The sequence below is a fragment of the Kryptolebias marmoratus genome, linkage group LG8 (assembly GCF_001649575.2).
Source record: "Kryptolebias marmoratus isolate JLee-2015 linkage group LG8, ASM164957v2, whole genome shotgun sequence".
Classification (NCBI taxonomy): domain Eukaryota; kingdom Metazoa; phylum Chordata; class Actinopteri; order Cyprinodontiformes; family Rivulidae; genus Kryptolebias; species Kryptolebias marmoratus.
In genome coordinates this window covers 26731737-26752743 of record NC_051437.1, presented here as the reverse complement: position 1 = coordinate 26752743, position 21007 = coordinate 26731737, and the positions used below count along the sequence as shown (strand labels likewise).

The 21007-nt window shown below is 40.1% G+C and overlaps 2 protein-coding genes across 6 annotated transcripts in view; one reads left to right on the top strand and one right to left on the bottom strand.

The window, feature by feature from the left end:
* Positions 1-20618, top strand: part of zgc:103759 (U8 snoRNA-decapping enzyme) — a 576073-nt gene extending 555455 nt beyond the window's left edge. Inside the window, exons 1-5 of one of the 4 annotated variants that reach the window (XM_017411226.3) lie at positions 15458-15542; positions 17081-17212; positions 17391-17431; positions 19283-19520; positions 20170-20618. In XM_017411226.3, coding sequence (XP_017266715.1) covers positions 17081-17212; positions 17391-17431; positions 19283-19520; positions 20170-20394 — 636 coding nt within the window. In that variant the 5' untranslated portion in view covers positions 15458-15542 and the 3' untranslated portion in view covers positions 20395-20618. Of the gene's footprint in view, positions 1-15457; positions 15543-15657; positions 15777-15885; positions 16100-17080; positions 17213-17390; positions 17432-19282; positions 19521-20169 lie in introns of those variants that run through there. The other 3 variants (XM_017411225.3, XM_017411227.3, XM_037977041.1) reach the window with 3 other exon arrangements.
* Positions 7483-14657, bottom strand: gss (glutathione synthetase). Of its 2 annotated transcripts, none has more exons than XM_017411230.3 (13): positions 14534-14657; positions 13700-13817; positions 13098-13243; positions 12853-12928; positions 11979-12118; positions 11785-11901; positions 11434-11514; positions 11268-11345; positions 11072-11141; positions 10255-10449; positions 10086-10167; positions 9708-9897; positions 7483-8781 (listed from the first exon to the last, which is right to left on the bottom strand). In XM_017411230.3, the coding sequence occupies exons 2-13, from the start codon at positions 13814-13816 to the stop codon at positions 8658-8660; spliced, it is 1416 nt and encodes a 471-aa protein (XP_017266719.1). In that variant the 5' UTR covers position 13817; positions 14534-14657; the 3' UTR covers positions 7483-8657. The 2 variants fall into 2 exon arrangements, with proteins under 2 accessions (XP_017266719.1, XP_017266720.1); XM_017411231.3 differs by having other exon boundaries at positions 13700-13850; positions 14534-14615.
* Positions 20619-21007: the final 389 nt, after the last annotated feature.

The following is a 21007-nucleotide window of genomic DNA, read 5'->3' as shown; positions in this document are numbered from 1 at the left end:
AAATAATGACTGTAGTGTTTAATGATGAAACTATTAATATGTTTATAAGACTAAAATTTAAAAAAGAAAGCAAGGCTAAATTTAGCTACAGCAGAATGACATGGTCATGGTTTGCAGGTTTGTAATGTTGATTTTCTGGGATGATGTTTCTAGATTTATTTCCGCCATTTTTCTTTGTTTGTTTTGTTTTGTTTTGAGTTTGTAGCCATCAGTGTTCAGCCCGGCAGCTTTATGTTTCTGTGTTCCTGCTCATGGTTTCCCTCAGCTCCCCTGTCTTGCCTTTTCTTTCTCACCTGACAACCATCGGCTCAGCTGCTCCCACTTACCAATCATGCCTCTCAGCAGATAAAAGCTCCTCTTTCTCAGATCCTCGTAGGTAACGCTCCTGTTCAGGCTTGAACTTTCGGTTTGATTGTTCTGAACTAATTAGTCTGCGATCAAAGTCAAAAGAAGAAGAAGATTGTGACTGTAGTGTTGGGTTAGGGTTAGTATATAAAACAGCCACATTCAGAGGGTTAATGTGATTTTCGTCATGATTTATGACTCGGCCTCATTTTTTTGAGCTCATCTTGGCTTTTGAGTTCATGTTTTCTTCCTGTTACGAGTTCTTGTCATTCGTTTCCGTTTTATCTGTAAATCTGTTTACTTTTGGCCCCTCGTTTAACTTCACTTCCAGTTTTGCTTAAATAGTTTGCTTTTTCTGTGCATTCAGTTGAGTTTAGGTCCTGTTTTGTTCTGGAAACCAGCGTCAGTTACTTATTATCACACCAGCAGTGCATTTACCATCACGTCCCTCCCCTTTGTATATTTATATACTTCCAGGTTGTGGGTTTTCATCCTCTTTGTCACCTCTGTCTAACTTTGTGGTGCAACATTCTCTTATCTGGTTTGGTTTAGTTTATTTTTGTCCCACTCATTCAGTTTGTAGTTTATAGCATCTATTGTTTTGTTGTAAAAGTTTATTACTTTTACCTGCCTGCTGCCAGACCAGAACCTGTATTTAGAGTCCACTTCTAATTTAAAGGTGGCAGTAGTTTCCTCTGTTTCCTGGAGCTGTTTAAGACTCAGAATTTGTAAAAGCTATATTTGATTCAATTCAGTTCAGTTATAAAAGTGCCATTTCACAACAAGTCATCTCCAGGTGCTTTACAAAAGATAAAGCAAGTCCAAATAATAGAAACCCAACCGAGATCTAGATTCAAATCCAATTACAGTCAGTTCATTCTTTTTACAAAATAATACATTCACACACAGGACATTATGAAACGCCAACTAGTAAAAGTTGCAAAACCATCAGATTGCATCAAATCCCTGTTTCGTCACCTTGTCCTCCGGCAGCCTAAGCCTATAGCAGCACAACTAAGGGATAGTTCAGGAAACCAAGGCCAACCCTAAATATAGGATTTATCAAAAAGGAAAGTCTTAAGAGTAGACAGGTTGTCAGCCTCATGGGCAGAAACTGGAAGTTGGTTCCACAAATTTGCACGAAAACAGATGAACTTTCAGTGGCAGTCCCGTTGAATTCTGAGTGTTTGAGACCTGAAAGGTCACTTTTTGATAATGAAAGCTTCTGTGACTGAAGCAACCAATCAAACCTCTCAGACATTCTGGAGACACCTCGGGAATGCCGTTCGCTAACTGGTCGCCAGCAGTCGCAGCCCAGATGATACCATTAGAAGTGGCGGTTCTTCTCCTCCTCCGGAGCTCTGCTTTTGTCCCCTTTAGGTTCATAGAAGCCAAAAAAAGTCCAAAGATGGCGTTCAGTGCAAAAAGCACAACTTTTATGTCTCATCTTTGTCCTGTAAAAAGGCCTTTCTGCGTTTTACAGGACTTTATAACCTCAATAATCAATTTTTGACATTTTTTTTAATGATATTAGAATTGTTTATGTTGCAATGCATCAAACAGATTTTTATAATCCCTGGAATATTCAGCTCCAGAATGAGTGGTTAAACTTCAGATTAAAGAGAGGACCTCCTGACTGCCGCTGCTGTTTGCAGTGTTTTTGACCTTTCAGAGAACCTGGAAATCCATTTATAACTTGCTGTGGTTTTTCTCTGCTTCGCTTCTCATAAAAGCATCGTGACAACAATGCTCACTAACAAGCACACCCTTTCATTGAGCTTTTTGTTCCTGCTGTCAACTTTCCAGCTAAAACAATGCGACGAATTTCCCTCCAACGCACTCGCTGGCGAGTGCCGGCTTTCCGGTTTCGGGCTGATAGTAAGTGCTGAGTAGGGACAGACTGTCAGCCTCTGTGAACTTTCTAACAAACTGTTTGTTAATCAGTCTTTTATTAGCAGAGGAAACTGGGGGATCAGGGACTCTGCAGTTTACAGTAATGAAGAACTTGACAAGGTACAAAAACAGGAGCTGACCTTGACTCTTCCTGCAGGGTATTTGTGTAGATGTGTGTGTGTGTGTGTGTGTGTGTGTGCCCTCTGAGCCAGCTCAGGTGGACAATGAGTTTTAGTGTGCTTGTATTTTAGCTGGAATGTGTACACAGGGAGTCATGGGAGTTCCTCGGTGTTGAAATAGTCTGTCGCTGTCTTGACTGTTTCTGGCATCCTTCAAAGCAGCAGGAGGGATAATAACATCATACGGTGCTGATAGAAGAGAGAGGGCTGATTATCACCTTCAGACAGAGCAAACAGGAAAGATATTAACGTCAGAAACACTGAAGGCCTTGCATTCCTTGAAGGGTGCAATATTTAGAGAGCTTGTAGGATGTTTTGGCTTTCAGAAAATGTGTTGGGGGTGACTCTCAACTACTACTACTACACCAAATTTTAGCTCAATAGCTGTAAAACTGATTGAATTATTGCTGTTTTTGTGTTGGCTAAGGTCGATTAGCTGTGGCAGCCATCTTGAATTGTGTTGACTCCAAAACTTAGTCTATTTTAGAGGTACAGCCAATGATTATTTCCTGAAAGTTGCATTAAAATCCGTCACGTGGTTGAATCGAGTTCAAGATTAAAGGAGGATGTAAAAAATATTTTTTTTATTTTTGGGATAAGTGTGACTGAAATGAAATGTTTGATGCCAAGTCAGCAGCGACAACAGTGAGCTGTAGTTTGGCGGAGTATGAAGGCCTGATTTCACACATTCTTTAGTTCCATTTTAATCTTTTAGCAGCATTTCAATCATTCATCAGGAGGTTACAGTTAGAGTCGAGTAGAAGATATGTTGTACTACTTAGGCTAAAATTACATAAAATGCAAGTCATGTCGTGTTGTGATCACGTGTCACATGACTTGGTAGTTTATAGTTATCCAGTTTCACACTGCAGGCTCTCAGAGCGCTGAGACACAATGACTTTTAAAATGAAAGGAAGAAAAAAAACATTCTCCAAGATGTTTTTTTATTTGCTACTTTATAAAAATTGGTTGCAAATTAAAACAGACTGTTCAGATATTTTTATGTGGTTTTCTGCACAGTAGTTATGGGTAGTCAGTATCTTACCTGCAGCAGACAGCAGATTTCACTCAAATCACAGAAACTTCATAGCTGATTAAGCAAATACTATTTAAAATATTTAAATATTGTATCAATTGAGTTAATGAAATAAACTTTTTTGGTTATTTAATAACAAAGAGCACTCACAGTGCAGGCTTTCCACAGCAAACTGAGTTCAGATCATTTGGAATTAAAATAAATAAATAAAACGATTTTAAAACTGAGGTACTGTCCACACTGGAACAGTTTTTTGTGAATATGCAAAGATTTTTTTTAACATTTCAGTCTTGTGTCCTCACAGAAATGGCATTTTAGGAGCTCCCAAAGTTGTATTCTTTTAAACAGGTTCCAGTAAAAATATATTTGTATCTTGAAACGTTACTACTGCGTTACTGTATAAACAACTAAAACACAATGTTTGAAAACTGATGATGTCATAGCCCCACTTCTAATTGAACCTTCTTCTTCTTCTTCTTCTTCTTCTTGTGTTTACATATTGCTCCCAGCATGCAAGCTTTATATGCATGCTCCATGCCTTATTATCTGGTTTTGGTGTATTTTTGCAGAAGTGTTACAGTTTTCTGTGTTGCTATGTGGATGAAGGCATTTTTAGAAGCAGTGCTGTGTTTAAAACAAACAAACAATAAACCTAAATATTGACAAACATCAGTTAAAAGTAACAAAAGGTTAAATGTAATGAAAGGAACTGAGAAGATCCCATTGAATTTCTATGGAGAAAATATTTGTAAATAAAGGTAAATATTTCAAAAAAGTATAAAAGCTATAAAAACTAAAAGTCATAGCATCAAACTCCTGAATGAGCTGAACGTTTTGACTTATGAATGGTTAAAATAGCACAAAGTTTGCAGACGTAGACAACACTAGTACTGAATTATTCACACAATGACTGTAATCTGAGCCAAGATGGTCCAGATCTTCAAACAACCAGAAGAATTGTATTTTTACCACAGGAATTCCTTTTAAAACTGAATTCTGGTAAACAACAGTCAAAGAAAGCAGCATCGGTTCTCCTGGAGCCTTTTTTAAAAGCCATTATTTTTACAAGATGCCAGTAATGTCCCATTTTCCTGGACCGACTGTAATAAAGGTAACTGATGTCAAAGGTTGAATTTATCCATCAAGGAAAAACAACAACACTGGTGCCGGAATGGGAAACTGGGAGTTGTAGTTAAAGGAACATCCAGTTAGGGACAGTTGTACTTTTACTTCCAGCTATTCTTACCAATAGGATGTGGCACAAGGAAAAATAACAAAAAAACAAAGGAAGAAAGAGAGCAGGAATGAAGCGGCGGGTGCTAAACGTCGTCTCTGTGTCTCTGATTGTCAAACCACAGGATGCGAACAGAGACACAACATTATTACACCAAGCTGTCATTGATTAGGAACACTCTCACACACTGAGATCTCCACTTCCTGCTGACGCCGGCGCTCCGAGGAGCAGGGTGACGGTGACCCACTTCCATCCTGCTGTGACCCACATCCCGGCTCCTTTTCCTCCGTCCGTCCAACGCGCTCCAACTAATTCACACCGTCTCTGCTCACACAGAGCACAGACAGGTCACCGGCTAAACTGGGTCAACGCTTGTGTAACCGCTTTATTACGCTGCAAATGTTGGGTCTGAGCAGGTAGAGCTGGGATTTAAACAGAGAAGCGATGACGCCGCCCCTGATCAGACCGTAAAGATACAAACGGAGCTGAAACGAGTGGACAGATTTAGATGAAACCCTCAGAGAGCAACAACTGGATGGACATCTACAGCCCCATTCAACATGGTGACCTTAGCAAACACAAAAATGGCTATAACTCAGTTCATTTTACAAGTTTTTACAGCTACTGAGCTCAAATGTGGTCGATTTCCAATATATAGTCCAAGCACAGACTTAATGAGATCTTTCTGTCCAGAAATATTCTTTAACTACATTTCAATTAAATGGCTAAGGCTTTTCTTAAAACAACTGTAGCTCTTTTTTTATTTCACATCAGTCACAATAATTAACAGTTTATATGAAAAGAGTCAGACCAAATCCACATGTAGAGGAAAAAATGAGCCCGCTTTCATGAACGTGTGCAAAGAAGTCAGCAGCTTTATCATTTTCCCCACGTCAGGCTTACACACACAAAAAAACTGTTTTTATAAAGCTTCAGATCAGAAAATGTTTGGAAAATTGAATCAAAGCTGTCTTTAGGAGGAGTGAGAGCCTGACTGACTGGATTTAATCTCCTGTCAGGACAGCAGCTTCCTACGTCTCCGTTTTCCCCCTGCAGCTCCTGGACAGTGAACGCAGCACAGCTTCCTGCCTGCACTCGATGACAGCGAGCGGCGGTCCTGCTGGATGACCCTGACCACTTTTACAGAACATGTCACCCCTGCAAGTCAGCACAGTCACAGCGATTTCTAATCTGGAACGAAAGAAAAAAACAAAAACAGGAGGTTGGCTAAATAGAAAGGAATGCTGTCGTGTGCTGTTTTAGATTCTCCGGAAAAGAATGAACCCAGCAGGATGTAGGTTCTCCCTGTTGAGACAAAAATCCTGCTGGACAGTTTGGACATCGGTGTTTGTTGATGATTTTTGTAACGATGGTACAAGTCTCTCCCAAGGTTGTCTCATTTACAGATAAAGAAGAATTACCCCAAAGCCTGCCAGTAAAAGTTGTGGAAATGTAAGGTCATAACAGACGAGATGCTGCAAGTTAATGTCCAGAAAAAACAACATTATTGTTCTTGCAACAAACAAAAACAGTCAGATTTTAATTGAATAAGAATGTTGCACTTGAACTACCACCACCACTTCCTAATGAGTTAATTGGTCATCCTGCTGCTTTTTGTTGTTTCTGAAAACATTTGTTATTAAGCGAATATCTGGATAAAACTAGTATGTATGTTAAATAAGATGCTGCTAAAACATTAGATTTATGCTGATCCCAGGACAGTTTGTTGTTGTTTAAAAACCAAAGGCCCGGCATTCCTTTCCTGCCAGAGTTTCAGTCTGACGTCATCTTATTCTGACGAATGACAGAACTCTAATCCATTAAAATACGAAATCAAGAGACGCCACACTCAGAGTGCATGTTGTGAATTACCCTCAGCTACTACCACATCTATTTTAGCTCAGCATCTGTAAGATTAAGCTTATGTTGATAAACTGTAGCAAACATTTTAAATTGCATTGATTTTAAACGTTAATCAGCTGTAGCTGAATACCCAACGATTACTTTATAAAAGTTTTATTAACATCCATCCAGATGTTCATGAAATATTTTGCTAACAGACACGTGGACGCAAACATTTGCCTTTTGGCGGCAGGGGATTTTTTTTTTTTTTTTGTCAGGCATTCAGGAAACTAAATGTTTGAGCTGATTAAACAGGAACTTGAAGGAACCTGGTTGTCTTTTCTTGCGAGCATTAAATGTAAGGAAAGGTTTTGCTGCCACCCGGTGGTTGATGTGTGTAACTGCAGGCGGCTGCAGTTTAATCCAGTTTATTTCAGTTTGTATAAAAGTGAGGATGGTTTCTGATAAATAATAAAAACTGTCTTGGTTCACCTACTAGTGCTCTCTTTAGACTGTGAATTGGCAAAATAAAATTAATGTTTGATGATTTTTTTTTGTGTTTGGATTAATGTTTGGAAGTTTATGGATCTATAAACTGTTTGTTCTCGTCGTTTTACAAGAATGTCAGAAGAGGAAAAGCAACAAGACATCTGGAAACATGGTAATTAGAAAAAAATAAAAAATAAAAGGGGCAGTTTGAAAAATTATCCATTTTTAAAGGACCTGAAGGGAAGCTGTAATCAGGTAAAATAAGTTTAGAAAACCAGCAAACAGACTAAAACCCCGAATCTCAGGGTATCATAACACAACACCCCAGCTGCGTTAGGTTTTTTTAAACACCGTCCAAATGACTTGGTCAGTATAAAGTTCATTTCAACATTTTTATCCAAACCGTAGAGAGGCGATATGAAAATCAAACGATTCTACAATCAAATCAGCAGAGGACAAACAGCTTCATAGACATGTCATTTATTGTTAGATTTGTTTTTTTGGTCCACAGGGAGACATTTAAACCATGTTTCCTCCTCATGAAATCACAATTTAGGCATTTATTTTAATTTTTTTTTTAAAAAGTATCTCAAACGTTTTGTGTTTGTTAATCCTTCTCATGGTGAATCCTGATAGATTTAATTTACTTTTAACTGTAATTCGTTTACGGATAAGAAAATAAAGACATTTCTTTTCATTCTGCATTGTTTTATCACAGTTTTGATAAATAATTATACCATTTGATGAGGTAGTGTTCTATTTAAAAGAGAAAAACAAAGAATTTACACATTTTTGTCCTTTCAAACAAATTGTGCGTTTTGTTTCTTATCTTTTATCACTGTCTAATTTACCGTAGGATCTACAGCTTGTGGAAATTGGCTTATTTTGAACTAATAAAGTCACTTTTAAAGTGTTAAACTACTTAAATCACTTCTTAATACATTCTGAGCCAGAAACTTTAAAGCTATGGCAACTCAAGTATTACATAAATAAAATAAAAAAACAATAACTGGATGCTTTTAAGGGCACTTTTTTCCGCCTCACCACTGTGATGTTACAGAAATGTAAGTTTCCCGTGAGACTCCTACAACTCAAAGCAGACGAACATTTTAAATCCGGAACGTGTCGAGATTCAGCCACACAAAAACCAAAAACTGAACATTTAAGAACAAACAGTTGGAGTAGATCCTACAGCAGGTCACACATAAATCTGAGGAGTAAAAATGGAATAAATTATGTTTAAATATGATACTTAGATTAAAACTCAATGAAATGTTCCCCTAAAGACAAGTAACTTTACCATTAAAGGAATTAAAATATAACTGAATGTTGTAAGATGAGTTATAACCAATAAAAAGCTGATTGTCTATTGATTTAGGAACTTGGACTGAATGTATCACCATGACAGCATCTGTGCCAGATGTTTTTGAACAAAATGTCAAAAACTGATGAGCACGGGTCTCATGAGTCCTCTGAATCTGCTGAATGATGCGATAGAACCTGAACACCAAGCTACGTTTGTCATGATTAGAGGAAAAACACACATTTTTTTCTGACGTAGGGATGGATGACGGTGATGAAAACGCTTCCAGCAGCTCCCTCTGACGCCGACCCGTTTGTCCCTGCGGGTCCCGAGCTGTTAGAGCAGCAGAGGATTGTCCAACACGGCCACGCCAGCCGCCACGCCACCGTCCGAATGCTCTGAGCTCTTGGTTCTCAGCAGATGCCCCACGCACTCGTTCATCAGCATCTCCCTCCCCTGCCTGAGAGCAAACAGACAGAGAAAGAAAACGTTTCGCACAGAACCAACTGGATCACGTTCTGCTGACAGAACATCAGTAATGAGATCAGGTTAATGACTTTTTCCTTCATTTATTCTAAATAACAGAAAAAAAGAGCAAAGATGCTTTTCCATCCAGGATTCAAACAAACTTGAAGCAGACCTAAAAATATCCCACATCAGCTCTATCACACATTTTAATATTGATTTTTAAGGTTCTTTTAAAGCTGTTTATGGTCTTTTCCCTCAGCTCCTTTATTCTCCTCATGTTAGCGTTATCATTCCAACTTCTTGCTGTTTTAAATGATCTTGTATGCGTTTTTTGTTTGCTGGTTTGTTACACTTTGTCTATGGAAGCTGCTTTATAAGTAAAGTTTGATTCATTAAGTGGTTGATAATATGATTTGGACTTGATAAACAAACGGCACAGAGCTGTCAGCAGATGGCAGTAGAGGCTCTGTCTGATGGATTCAATAAGTTAAAATATTCGGGAGGAAGAAGACGTAGATAACAAATCCTCGATGGCAGATATGAGAGGGAAATTAAAAAGTCTTCAAGATTTTCCTTTTTAATCAGGTATATTGGTGTTTTTTTCTGCTGGCAAGAACTGATCAATCATGTGAAAAACATGTTTAATCAAAGTTTTTTCAATAATCTGTGCCACGACTTTTAAAGTATTTATCCAGACTTTAAGAAACACAACAGATGCATCTGCAGCATCAGTTACTTCATGTTCTCTCTATTTTGTTGTCTTATTTGATTAAACAACAAAAAAATGACCTTGGATTAATTGAGTGAAATGGAAAGCTTGTTTTTTTTAAACTGACAGTCTTCTCGACACACGCCTTCCTTTATAATCTGCACACATCTTGCAGGGAAGCAGAAATAAGGAGAATCCGAGCAGCGTACCTCACATACACTCCGAACACTCCCAGTTCGCTGAGACAGTGGCTGACTTTCAGGACCGCGTCTCGCCGCAGCAAGTAGTTCTGAACGGTCGCAGGACTGATTTTATCCATCAGGATGTAGGCTGTCCGCTCTGGAGTCCCCCTCACTGCGTTCAGCACCTGGATGATGTCCGACCCGTACAGGTTGTTACCTAGAACATTTACAGCAAATTAAAAGTGGGGCAAAGCGTTAAAATATGATCCACTCACAGCAGCAGAAACTTGTCTCATATTTTCTCTAACAGTCTTGTGACTGGTTCCTTAAATATATTACCCTTTCAAAATAAAACTAAAGAAAAGAATCTACACTTGTAGTAAATGTGTTACATAACTCTCGTACCTCCTCCTTCTCGTTGAGGTTTCAGAACAAACCGCTCTGGTTCTGCCAAAGCCATCTGTTCCGTTCGGTCTCCCTCTGGTCCCTGCAGACAACAGCAGCAATTATTACAACGAAGAAGTAAAACCTAAAATGTCATCACTTCAGAGCTGAGGTTCTGACACCTCCTCACCATGTCCAGAGTGTAGAGGCCGGTGAAGGTCGCCCTGATCTGCTGCACCACCTCAGGCTGGGCTGGGAAAAACCTCTCCAGAACTCCAGGTCTGGCCAGAACCTGCTGGACCTTCTTGGTTCCCACCAGGTGAGTGTGGATATCCGGACACTTCGCGGCCAGAGAGCGCTCCATCATAAGACGAGCCTCCCAGCTCTGAAATTCACAAACAACAAGTGTAATGTTGCATCCTTACGGCTCACAGGTCGCTCATTTCAAAATCTGTTCCTGTCAATCAAACTCCTTTTAACTAACGATGTGGAGTTCATTTAGAGCTCTTTATTCAGCTCTGCCGTGTCCACATGTGTGCTGCCTGCTTTCTTTCGGTTGACATTCCTGACAAATCAGTGAGAAAATGACCAGCAGAGGAGACTTCTGCCACCACCATGTGACAGAAAGAAACCTGCTTCCACCGTGGTTAGAAACAAACTGTTAACAGGACTATCAGAAGCAGATATCATTAAACACCAGGTCTGAAGAACAAAAAGAGCCACTGAGGTTCTTAGAAACAATTAGGAAAATCTAATTCATCATTAGGTAATAGTTAATTAGGTATTCTCAGGTAACAGCGCAGATTTTAGCCCCTTATTGTAAAGCGTTGCTCTGTTTTTCTGGACTCTGTAAACTGTTTTAACTAACGAGGACCTGTAGAGGTTTTACTCAGTGTCACACGTGATGTAATTAAGAGTTTAATTTGACAAACTATTTCACTCATTTGCATCTGTTAGCGAGCAAACTCGACATCTAGCACAAAAAATAAAATAAAATAAGTTCAGACCTCTTCAGAAATGTAGTTCTGTGGCATGTAACCAGTCCTGAAGTACACCACCGCCACCTCTGTGCCATCACTGACAGGAGAAGAGATGAACATTCACCATCAATGGCAACCCTAACCCAACTAAATAATTGTGAATAATTAAAAAAAACATTTTAAAAAGTACTTATTTATAAAAAACTAACAAGAGAAGACTTACACAAATAGCCTCTTGTCCTGATCCAGGGATCCTGTTTTTGCAACATCGTCAAACTGCTTTCTTATCGTGGGAACGTTCCTGAAAAACATGAAGTAAAAATAAAAAAATGACTGAATCCTGATAAAGCTCAAGGTGGTGACAAGAAATCATCAGAACCAACCCTTACCTTTTCCGAAGTTCGTTCTCAATGAAGCGATGATCAAAAATGTTTATCATGACCTCCTCCACCAAGAACATGACAGCTGCTCTGAAATGACAACAATCCATCCTGGTGACACTTCCAGCTTTCATTAAAAAAATTATTCTGGACACCAGCGAGGACGTGGCTGAAGTGGGAGCCTTCCAGCTCCGGCTTCTTTAAGGAAATCAGGAAATCTTCACTTCTTTTTGTTTCTGCTTGCAGAGGCACCGTCTCCAGCACAGAAAAGCTGCTGCTACTTTGGCACCAGGTCTCTGCTGAGTAAAACCTATGTGTTGAATCTGCATGTGCTGCCTGCATTGAACCAACCAGCCCTACCTTTCTGATCCATACAGCTCCCAGGCTTTTATGATGGCCCCGGCCAGACCAGCTGCAGGGTTGTTGTCGAGGATGAGTCGACTCTCCTCCAGCCTGCCGGCCAACTTCAGGACGCATCTGACCAGCAAAACGAAAAGTTCTTTTAATTTTTCTTACTATATTTTAGCAATCTCTTTCACCAGTGACCTCCTCACCTATGCACATGCGGTGTCCGTGATGAGAGGCCTCCAAAACTTGCAGCAATCGTGTTTATCTCTATTTGCTTTAGAGACGACGTTTTATCCTCCTTCTGGTCCAGCATGTAGTCGGACCGATTGAGACCCAACACTACGGACTAAAAAGAAGACAAACACCAACAATATTACAATAAAATAATGACTGACTGTTCAAACTCAAAACCTGAGCCTATGATTTTGTTCTTTAAAAACATTCATAACTTATTAATCTTTGAGTAAACGTGTGAACTTTTACACCTGAGACGGGAAGCTTTAAAGGACTGGTGCTTTTATTTGCATTTTATTTGTTTGGGACTACTTTGCTCCTGATGAAGACATCACAGGGGCGTTTTAAGAAATTGTAAGAATTATGTACACCATATCAGAGCCGCACTGAACAGGTTTTGCTTATAAACAGCAGAGGTGGCGATCTGAAAGATCTAAATGAAAATTTAACAGCATCAAGTCGAATAGGAAAAGGAATTTGAATATGAGACACTTTCCCCTCCACACTCACTTCTTAAACACATTTCTTTTGCCTTTTGTATTCCAATATTTTAGGGCAAAAATGTCACTTCTTGTAAAAATAATTGAAAGCGGTAACATTAATTCTTTAATGGGTTTGTTAAACTTGCAACAACAGAGAATTCCTTAACAAAAACCCATTAAATATATTCTCCATCTGTAAAATCGGTCAATATTTTGAACTACATTTATTGTATTTTGCATTGAATCATTAGTAATTGCAAGCTTTTGTGCGTAGATCAACAACGGACTCCTCCCAAATCAACAGAGCTTAAAAATATAAGTTTGGTAAGAAACGTAAACGAACTGATCGGCCGTTCAAACACACCTGAGACCCTCCTTCTTTCAGGATTTGCTGGTGAATCTTGAACAGCCTTGCAGTGAACTCATCCACTTCAATGGTGCTGCAAACAGAACAAACGGAAACCAAGTTAAAATCCTGACTTTTAAAACACAACTCTGTTTATAAATTAAATGAACAGATGATCTGATACCAGCACATGAGAATATAATAATAATAACAATGTGTTCTTAAACGTGTACATTATTGCAGATAATCATGCTGTTTCCTACCTGGCTAAAGCCTCTTGCAGGAAGTCTGTGTCTTGGCTGATCTTATCCACCAGCGTGTTGTAGTGAGTCTGAACCGCCAGGCCCTGAAGGAACGCGGCTTTTGGAAACGGCGAAGGGAAGAGCGTGAACGGAGCATAGGTCACCAACTGCGAAACAACATGCAGAATGCAAGAAAAATAAGTCGACACGAGAAAGCTGCTCATCACAACACAGTCGGCGAGCATGGCATGTGAGGAATGAACAGAACCAACTGGGCGAAGATAACAAACACGGGATTAATATGGCTCCATCTGAAATCCTGTTCCCTAAAGCATACAGGACTTCCCAAACAAAACAGAGGCTTAACGGCACATTCAGAAAGAATTATGTCCTCATTTGTTGGCTGCAGTTCACATTTTAACAGATTAAGTATTCTGTCCGTAACAAAGAACAAACCAAACTCAGAAAAATAAAAACAACATGCAAATGCCTTTCATGATCTGTTGTAGTTATGGTGCCAAATACGCAGAAAAGTTTCAAAACATTACATGTCTCTCATGTCTGGGTTCGTTTAATGACCAAAATGGGGTTCATCACAAACAAAAATTCTTGATAAATCATACCTCAGATGAGTTTGGGTCTTCCTTGGTCCTCATTAAGATCCCCTGCAGGAGGGCTTCATCTTTTGCCACATCTGCCAGTTGTTTTATTAGATCACCGTCCAGAATCCCCTGAGCCATTCTGGTCCAAATATGAGACACAAAAAGACCAATTCTGTTATGAAACAGTGCAAAAAAACATCTGAATAAAAACACAAGCTTTATACTCTGTCACCAGATCCCACATTTAAAACTGTGAATAATGACCCACGTCCACAACAAATACAACCCTAAAGACACAAACGGATGAATTTCTTTATTTTTCTTTCTTCTCCCATTTGGTTCATTTGACATCTGATAATTAGAAAAAATAGCTGGATCCATGTCTGTATGATAGATTTTGCTTGTCAGATGAAAAACATCCTTTCGGCTAACATTTACAATGATTAATGTACACAAACTTTAGAAGCTGATAAAGGTTAACTGTCTACTTTTGAGAACCGAATCTGTTTATTTACCTGAAAACTTGCCCATGAGCATCTAAAAACTGACGCTGCCACAATGAATAACAAAATATACGACCCGTTTATGACAATTGTTTTCACTAGGGTTGGTAATATTTCCATGAAGCACAGAAAACATTACAGACTTCTCCACATTTCCTTACATTAATGAAATACCATTAAACAACGCTGGGTGAATACAGTCACCGGTAGGTGACACGAGAGTTAGCTTGTGGGCTAACTACCTTCGTTAGCTTTAGCTCATATCCAAATCGAAATGTTTAAATGAAATGACAATGACGACCTATATACATATTCAAACGTTACGTTAGAGCTAAACACGCTGTTTACTTACTTCAGTACGTAGTGTCAAACATACATCCGATTTAAAATGAGAGTTACGATTTCATTCACCTCCTGATTTGTGCGTGAAAACTGGTGCTATGTTCAATGAACCTCGGAACTGAAACCACTTTCTTTGGACGTTTGCGCTCTGCCGTCTCGTCTCGTTCAGCGTGTTGCTCGCTACTAACACGAGGATTTAAGTGAGCACTCAATACATGGTTGAACATAATGTACCAAACGATTATGTTCATGTTAAACGATTTTGGTAAAAAAAAATAAAGAACGTACTTTACCCGATTTGAAGTGAATAATCCGATTTTCTTGTATAGCTTAAACGCAGCACAATGATTCTCCATAGCCCTCAAGCCACCCCTGATTGGTCAGTGTGAAACAGATGAACCAATCAGAGCTAGGAACGTCACCAAAACAATGACAGCTTCTGTAGAGCAGATTTTTGCTGACTAAAGGTGAGACAGCAGCACTTTATTCCAGAGGACTATGGGTAATGGGCAACTTGTTTATCAGTGATATTTCATTAATGTATTAAAAACAGGCACACACGCTTGTGGCACAAAAAATGTGAAAATGGCACAAAACGTTATAAATTCATAGGAGAAAATACGTTAGCCGTTTAAAATACACGACGGTTTAACATCATTTAAGGTTTAACTATGCTAAAAGTAACCCTGAATTCATGCTAGCATGTGTGTAAATCTCTTTAATGATATAAAAAAAAGATATAAACTGTTCACTGCCTTGTAAAAATATTGAAAGTTTATCACCAGCTTCTCAAATATCAACATATCTACAAATATTATTTGAAGAAAATGCCTCAAAAAGATGTAATAATCAAATACTCTACTGTGAAATGTTTAGGAAACAAGTTGTAACTCTGCTCCACACCAGAAGAGGGAGCTAAAGCTTTTTTATATTATTATTAAGCCGTGAAAAGCTTCTTTTAGGCTTCCTGTCTCTATCAGTTCTTTTAAATACAAGTTCAGAGACCTTCAAGCTGAGCGGTAGGTTTCCTTTAACCCAGTAAATAAAGAAAGGAGAACAAAAAGAAGGCTTATGTATACTTGTATAATGTCACACTGGCAGAACATATTCATCCATTGTAATCAGAAGCTACTGGACTCTGTGTGTGATTTTACTCTGTTTTTGTGTATCTCCTCATATAGATGGCAGGTGGAAGTTGAGGAAGGAAGAACATTGTGAGGAGTTCAGGAAGGAGCTGTTAAAGGCTCTGGGTGGTAAGAAAGAGCTTCCAGATGACTGAGCTACTTCAGAGACAGTGATTAGAGAGACAGGTAGGAAGGGACTCGGTGTGTCATCTGCACAGAGAAAAGAAGGAAACCTGGTGGTGGAATAGTGAAGTGCAGGAAGTTATCCAGAGGAAGAGGTTAGCCAGGAAGACATGGGACAGCGAGAGGACTGAAGAGAGAAGAGGGAGGGAGCAAAGGCAGAACAGGAGGCGTATGATGAGTTGGACAAGAGGCTGGACACTAAGGAAGGACAGAAGGACTTGTATCGACTGGCAGGACAGAGGGACCAGGCTGGAAAGGATGTGCAGCAGGTTAGGCTTGTTAGAGATAGAAACAGTAATGTTCTAACAGAGCTGTGGAAGATAGACTTAGACAAGAGAGGACTTTTTGTGAGCAGCAGGATGGTTTTATGCCAAAAAAGAGCTCCACAGATGCCATCTTTGCTTTGAGGATGCTGATGGAGAAGAACAGAGAGGGTCAGAAAGAACTTCATTGTGTTTTTGTGGATTTAGAAAAAGCATACAACAGGGTGCCTGGGGAGGAGCTGTGGTGTTGTATGAGGACATCTGCAGTAGCAGAGAAGTATCTTAGACTGGTACAGGACAGATAGTTCCAATGTGGAGGTGGGAGTGCATCAAGGATCGGCTCTGAGCCCCTTCTTGTTTGCTCTGGTGATGAACAGACTAACAGATGAGGTCAGGCAGGAATCTCTGTGGACTATGATGTTTGCAGAAGACATCATGATCTGTGGTGAAAACAGAGAACAGGTGGAAGAGAACCTGAAGAGTTGGAGGTATGAACTAAAACGAGGAATGAAAGTCAGCTGTAAGAAGACAGAGAACGTGTGTGAATGAGAGAGAGGCAGGTGGAGCACTGAGGCTACAAGGAGCAGAGGTCAGAAAGGTGCAGGACTTCAAGGACTTCTCCTTGGGAGGGACAAGGATGGACAGGATTAGGAATGAGGTCATCAGAGGTTCAGCACAGGTTGAAGGACTGGGAGATGGTTAAAGAGATGGTATGGACATGTGCTGAGGAAGGACAGTGGGTATATTGGTAGAAGGATGTTAGAGACAAAGAGGACATATATGGATGCAGTTAGAGAGGACGTGGAGGAGTTGGAGGGAGGACAGAGGACACAGAGGACAGAGTTAGATGGAGGAGGATGACTCGCTGTGGCGACCCCTGAAAAGAGAACAGCCGAAAGAAAAAGAAGAAGAAGAAGCAGTAATCAGAAGCTGCTGGACTGTAACAGTGTGTGATGTTATTCTGTTTCTGTGGATCTGCTTCTATAGATGGCGAGTGGACAGCTGTTGAGGGCGGAGGCGTTGGCATGCACAGGCCACAGGCATGCGTGCCATGTGATGCTCTACTCTGACACAAAATCTCAGCTGTTCGGCAGAATTCCCATCAGGCACGTTGTGCTGGTGAGCAGCATTTCTGTGGCTTTACACACTGATGTGTGTGTGTGTGTGTGGACAACAAAGTGAAATCCTCGTATACAGCAATGCTTGTGTAATGGAAACCCCACAAATGTCTGGGTGTCTCCCTGAGTGGACGCACCAGCGTGTGTGAGTGTTTAACAGAATCTGTCACTTCCCACAGATGCAGGTGCGCTTCGACGGTCTGCTGGGGTTCCCAGGCGGGTGAGTCCTTACTGGCGCCACTAATGCTTATCGCCCTCCGCCGAAGGTGAAGGTGGAGAATAATGTGTTTGTCTGTCTGTAACGTTAGCAAAATATCTCATTTGAACAAAATTCTCAGAAAGTAATCATCGAACGAACGTATAAAACTGATTGACATTTGAAATCAGTCCGAATCAAGATGGCCGCTACAAATAATCTACCTTTGCCATCTCAAAAATGGCTATAACGAATTCAGAATTACAGATAAAGAGGTAAAGTTTATGTAGCTGAAAGTCATTCTGAACACATCTCACAGCAAGAAGTGGCTGTGGCGGCCATCTTAAATGAAAACTTTGTCATGAAAGGCGGCGGACGATATGCATGCTTCAAGGAACGCTACGCCTGGAACTTATAATTGTGTTGTGCAGGTTTGTGAATCTCTCTTTATCTTCACAGATGACCCCTGTTAAAAACAATAATGACAAAGGAAAATTTACGCAATAAATACTCACACAGCAGCGGAAGATAAGAAGCCATAAATCCCTGTTCTCGGCTTTAAAGGATGTTTCGACAGACTGTGTTTGTCCGACTAATTAGTATTCTACTAAAGATGAATCACTCGTGGCTTTTTCTACATGAATTACAGAAGACGCTGCCAGAATTTCTGGTGCATCATTCGCCAACACATTGAAATTATGCAACAAGGCAAGAAATCTGGAAAATACAAGCAGCTCATGCAAAGCAAAGCAAATCGTACGGGCGTATCGCAGTTTGCTCCTTGAAGGAGAAGCGGCGATAATGTTTCTGCCTGTGTCTGCACACGGGATCTGTTTTTAATCCTTGCTAGTAGCTGTTGGAGCCAACTGTGCTTGTTTGTTAGCAAAACATCTCCTGAACCACTGAATGTACATCCTCAGCTCGACAATCGTTCGTCCCTTGGTTGCGTTCAGTGAGACCGCTGCCAAACATTTACATATTTTCTTGCACTTTGGAGTCACCAGCTAGTCCCCCAACAGTCGCAGCTCATTGAGTGACTTCTGTCTTACTTTTAAAGCCAAATCTTTTGTTGCAACTGATGATGCTGGTGTCTCTTTAGCGTTTCTAAACTGTGGGGGTCCCTCAAGGCTCCATACTTGGTCCTTTTTTTGTTAATTTTCATGCTCCCTTTGACACCTGAGACTAAAATTTCTACTGTTTGTTATTGTTAAACTGTTGATACACGGCTTTATCTATCCATGAAATATCCGGTTCTTGGAGACATCAGTGAACTTTTAACTCCTTAGATTTTGGAACTGAATTAGAAATAGGAATTGAAAAGGTCTTTAACATAAAAAAAAGACGTTTAAGTTGTTTTGTTTAAAACTTAGCCAAGTCTCACATGACTTAAAATCTACAAAAAAACATAATTTAACATCTTAGATTCCACTTAGGTAATCCAATGATGGTCCTTTAGTTGTTCCTGGATATTAAGTGAAAACGTAAGGGGGTCGTGTATTTGCTGTCCTGGGTCCCAGACTGTGAAATCGTCTCTCCGTGGGAATCTGGATGAGAAGCTCTCTTAGCTGCTTTAAAAGACAGGTGAAGATTTAACTCTTTATAAATGCTTCTGATGCCTGACTTGCCTGGGTCAAGAACTTGCTTTGCATTGTTTTTATGTTTCACATTATTTTCACATTTGACCTCGTCTTGCTATGTTTCAACTTTTCTTGCTTTAATTGTTGTTTTTAAAGGGTTTAAGGTGCCGTATGAACAAATTTAATTTAGTTACTTTAGTAAAGTGGGATTACCTCCTCAGCATACCGGTGTTAGGCTTCAAAATGAAGAGGAAAACATTATATCTGACCATGTTTGTCCACTCCTTCACCCCGTTAGGCTCGTTGACCCGTCGAAGGAGACCCTGGAGGCGGGGCTTACCAGGGAGCTGTTGGAGGAGCTGGGCGTGGCCGTGCCTGTGTCTGAGGAGGATCACGTGGAGTCTCGATTAGCTCCTGCTGTCTCAGCCGCCCCCTCCAATCTCATCACTCACTTCTATGTGAAGAAGATGGAGGAGGAGCAGATTAGGGAGGTGGAGAAAGCGTCTGCATCCACTGCAGTAGATCATGGGCTCGAGGTAATGCGTTCTTCCTGACTGACTGATTTATGGTTGAGGTCAGAAGTTTACAAACACTCATCATGGACATAAATATTATATTATTTGGGGCTTCTAATGGCTTATTTGAATCATTTTTTCCAAGGTAGAATGATTATAGAACTTCAGTCTAGCTTCAATTGTTCCTAAACACAAGAACTGGATCTACAAGTTTTAATTTATTGTAAATTTTTGTTAATCCACACAGGGTCAAAATTATACATACGGTCCATAAATCCTCACTAACATTTGGTTAAAGCAGATTGCACCACAGTCACAATTTCTGTCTCCATCTACAAGCTTCTGGTGTAATTCCTCGTGGAAATGTGACTGTTCTTAGCAGAATTTGTAGAGTTTAATAGGCCTTGTCAACATAAAAGGCATTCTAGTACCTTCAGCAACACTGATTAAAGAGATTTGCAAAATGTAAGGATATATTTGAACCTGCATGCATAAATTTTAATTGTATCCGGTTCTTGTTTTTTGTTTTTTTTAAACATTCATGTCGTATTTTGTATAATCATTCCACTCTGGAAAAATCAGTCATTAAAAGCCCCAAATATGGCGATGAGTGGATGTAACTGCAACCGTAGCAGATCTGCTCTGCTTCACTTGTTTCCTCCTTTTCCAGGTGATGGGGATGGTCCGAGTTCCTCTCTTCTCCACAAAAAGAGGAGGAGGCCTTGGGTTTTTCCTCTCACACTCCTTCATAGGCAACGCTCGCTCCCAGCTGATTAACTCTCTGCTGCGCCTCCACCTGCTCTCCGCGCCGGAGTTACAGTGCGCTCTCAGGAGCTCTCTGAAGATGCACGCACAGTCCGCCGAGGACCTGAAGGCAGCCCTGGCGCTGTGTTAAAACGCACCTGCGCTTGCTGCGGCGCAGCCTGTCGGGCGCACCCACGGCTACAGTTTGACCCTCAGCTTTGCAACCATTCATGTGCACACAAGTATACGTGAGCGTGCTAATTCAAAACCCTAAAATTGCTTTCTGTGCATCGAACACTTTAGAGCGACGCCTTCTAAGTTTCTTTACCTTTTAATGGAAATAAATCAACATTTTTTTGTTCATCACTCTCATAACTCATGTTGTTTATTTAAAGCTGTAAAACTAATAACAAGTAGAGAAATTGCATTTTTGCAATGTGATTGCTGGGTCGGGGATGGCTTTGCTAAAATTTGCTGAAGAAACTGAAACTGAACCAAAGCAAAATGCTAGCTAAAAGTCGTAAAACACTAGGTAAAAACAGGAAAACACTACCTAAAAGCTAAAAGTAGCAAACATTAGCAACAAAAGAACAAAGTAGCAAAACACTAGCTAGTAAGTAAGTAACATACCACTGTCAAAACCTAAAAGGAGCAATTTTCTAACTAAAAATTCAGTGGGAAAAGTAGCATAAGGCTAGCTAAATTTAGCAGGACTACTAGCTCCAACTAGTAGTAGTATTAGCTGAAGAATGTTGAAGTTGATT

Excerpts from the sequence above, each read along its gene's own strand:
- gss (XM_017411230.3), bottom strand. The coding sequence starts at position 13,816 with ATGGCTCAGGGGATTCTGGACGGTGATCTAATAAAACAACTGGCAGAT. Across the intron at positions 13,244-13,699 it reads AAGACCCAAACTCATCTGAG|TTGGTGACCTATGCTCCGTT; the intron begins GTATGATTTATC and ends GTTGTTTCGCAG. Across the intron at positions 8,782-9,707 it reads GTGTTCGGAGTGTATGTGAG|GCAGGGGAGGGAGATGCTGA; the intron begins GTACGCTGCTCG and ends GTTTGCTCTCAG.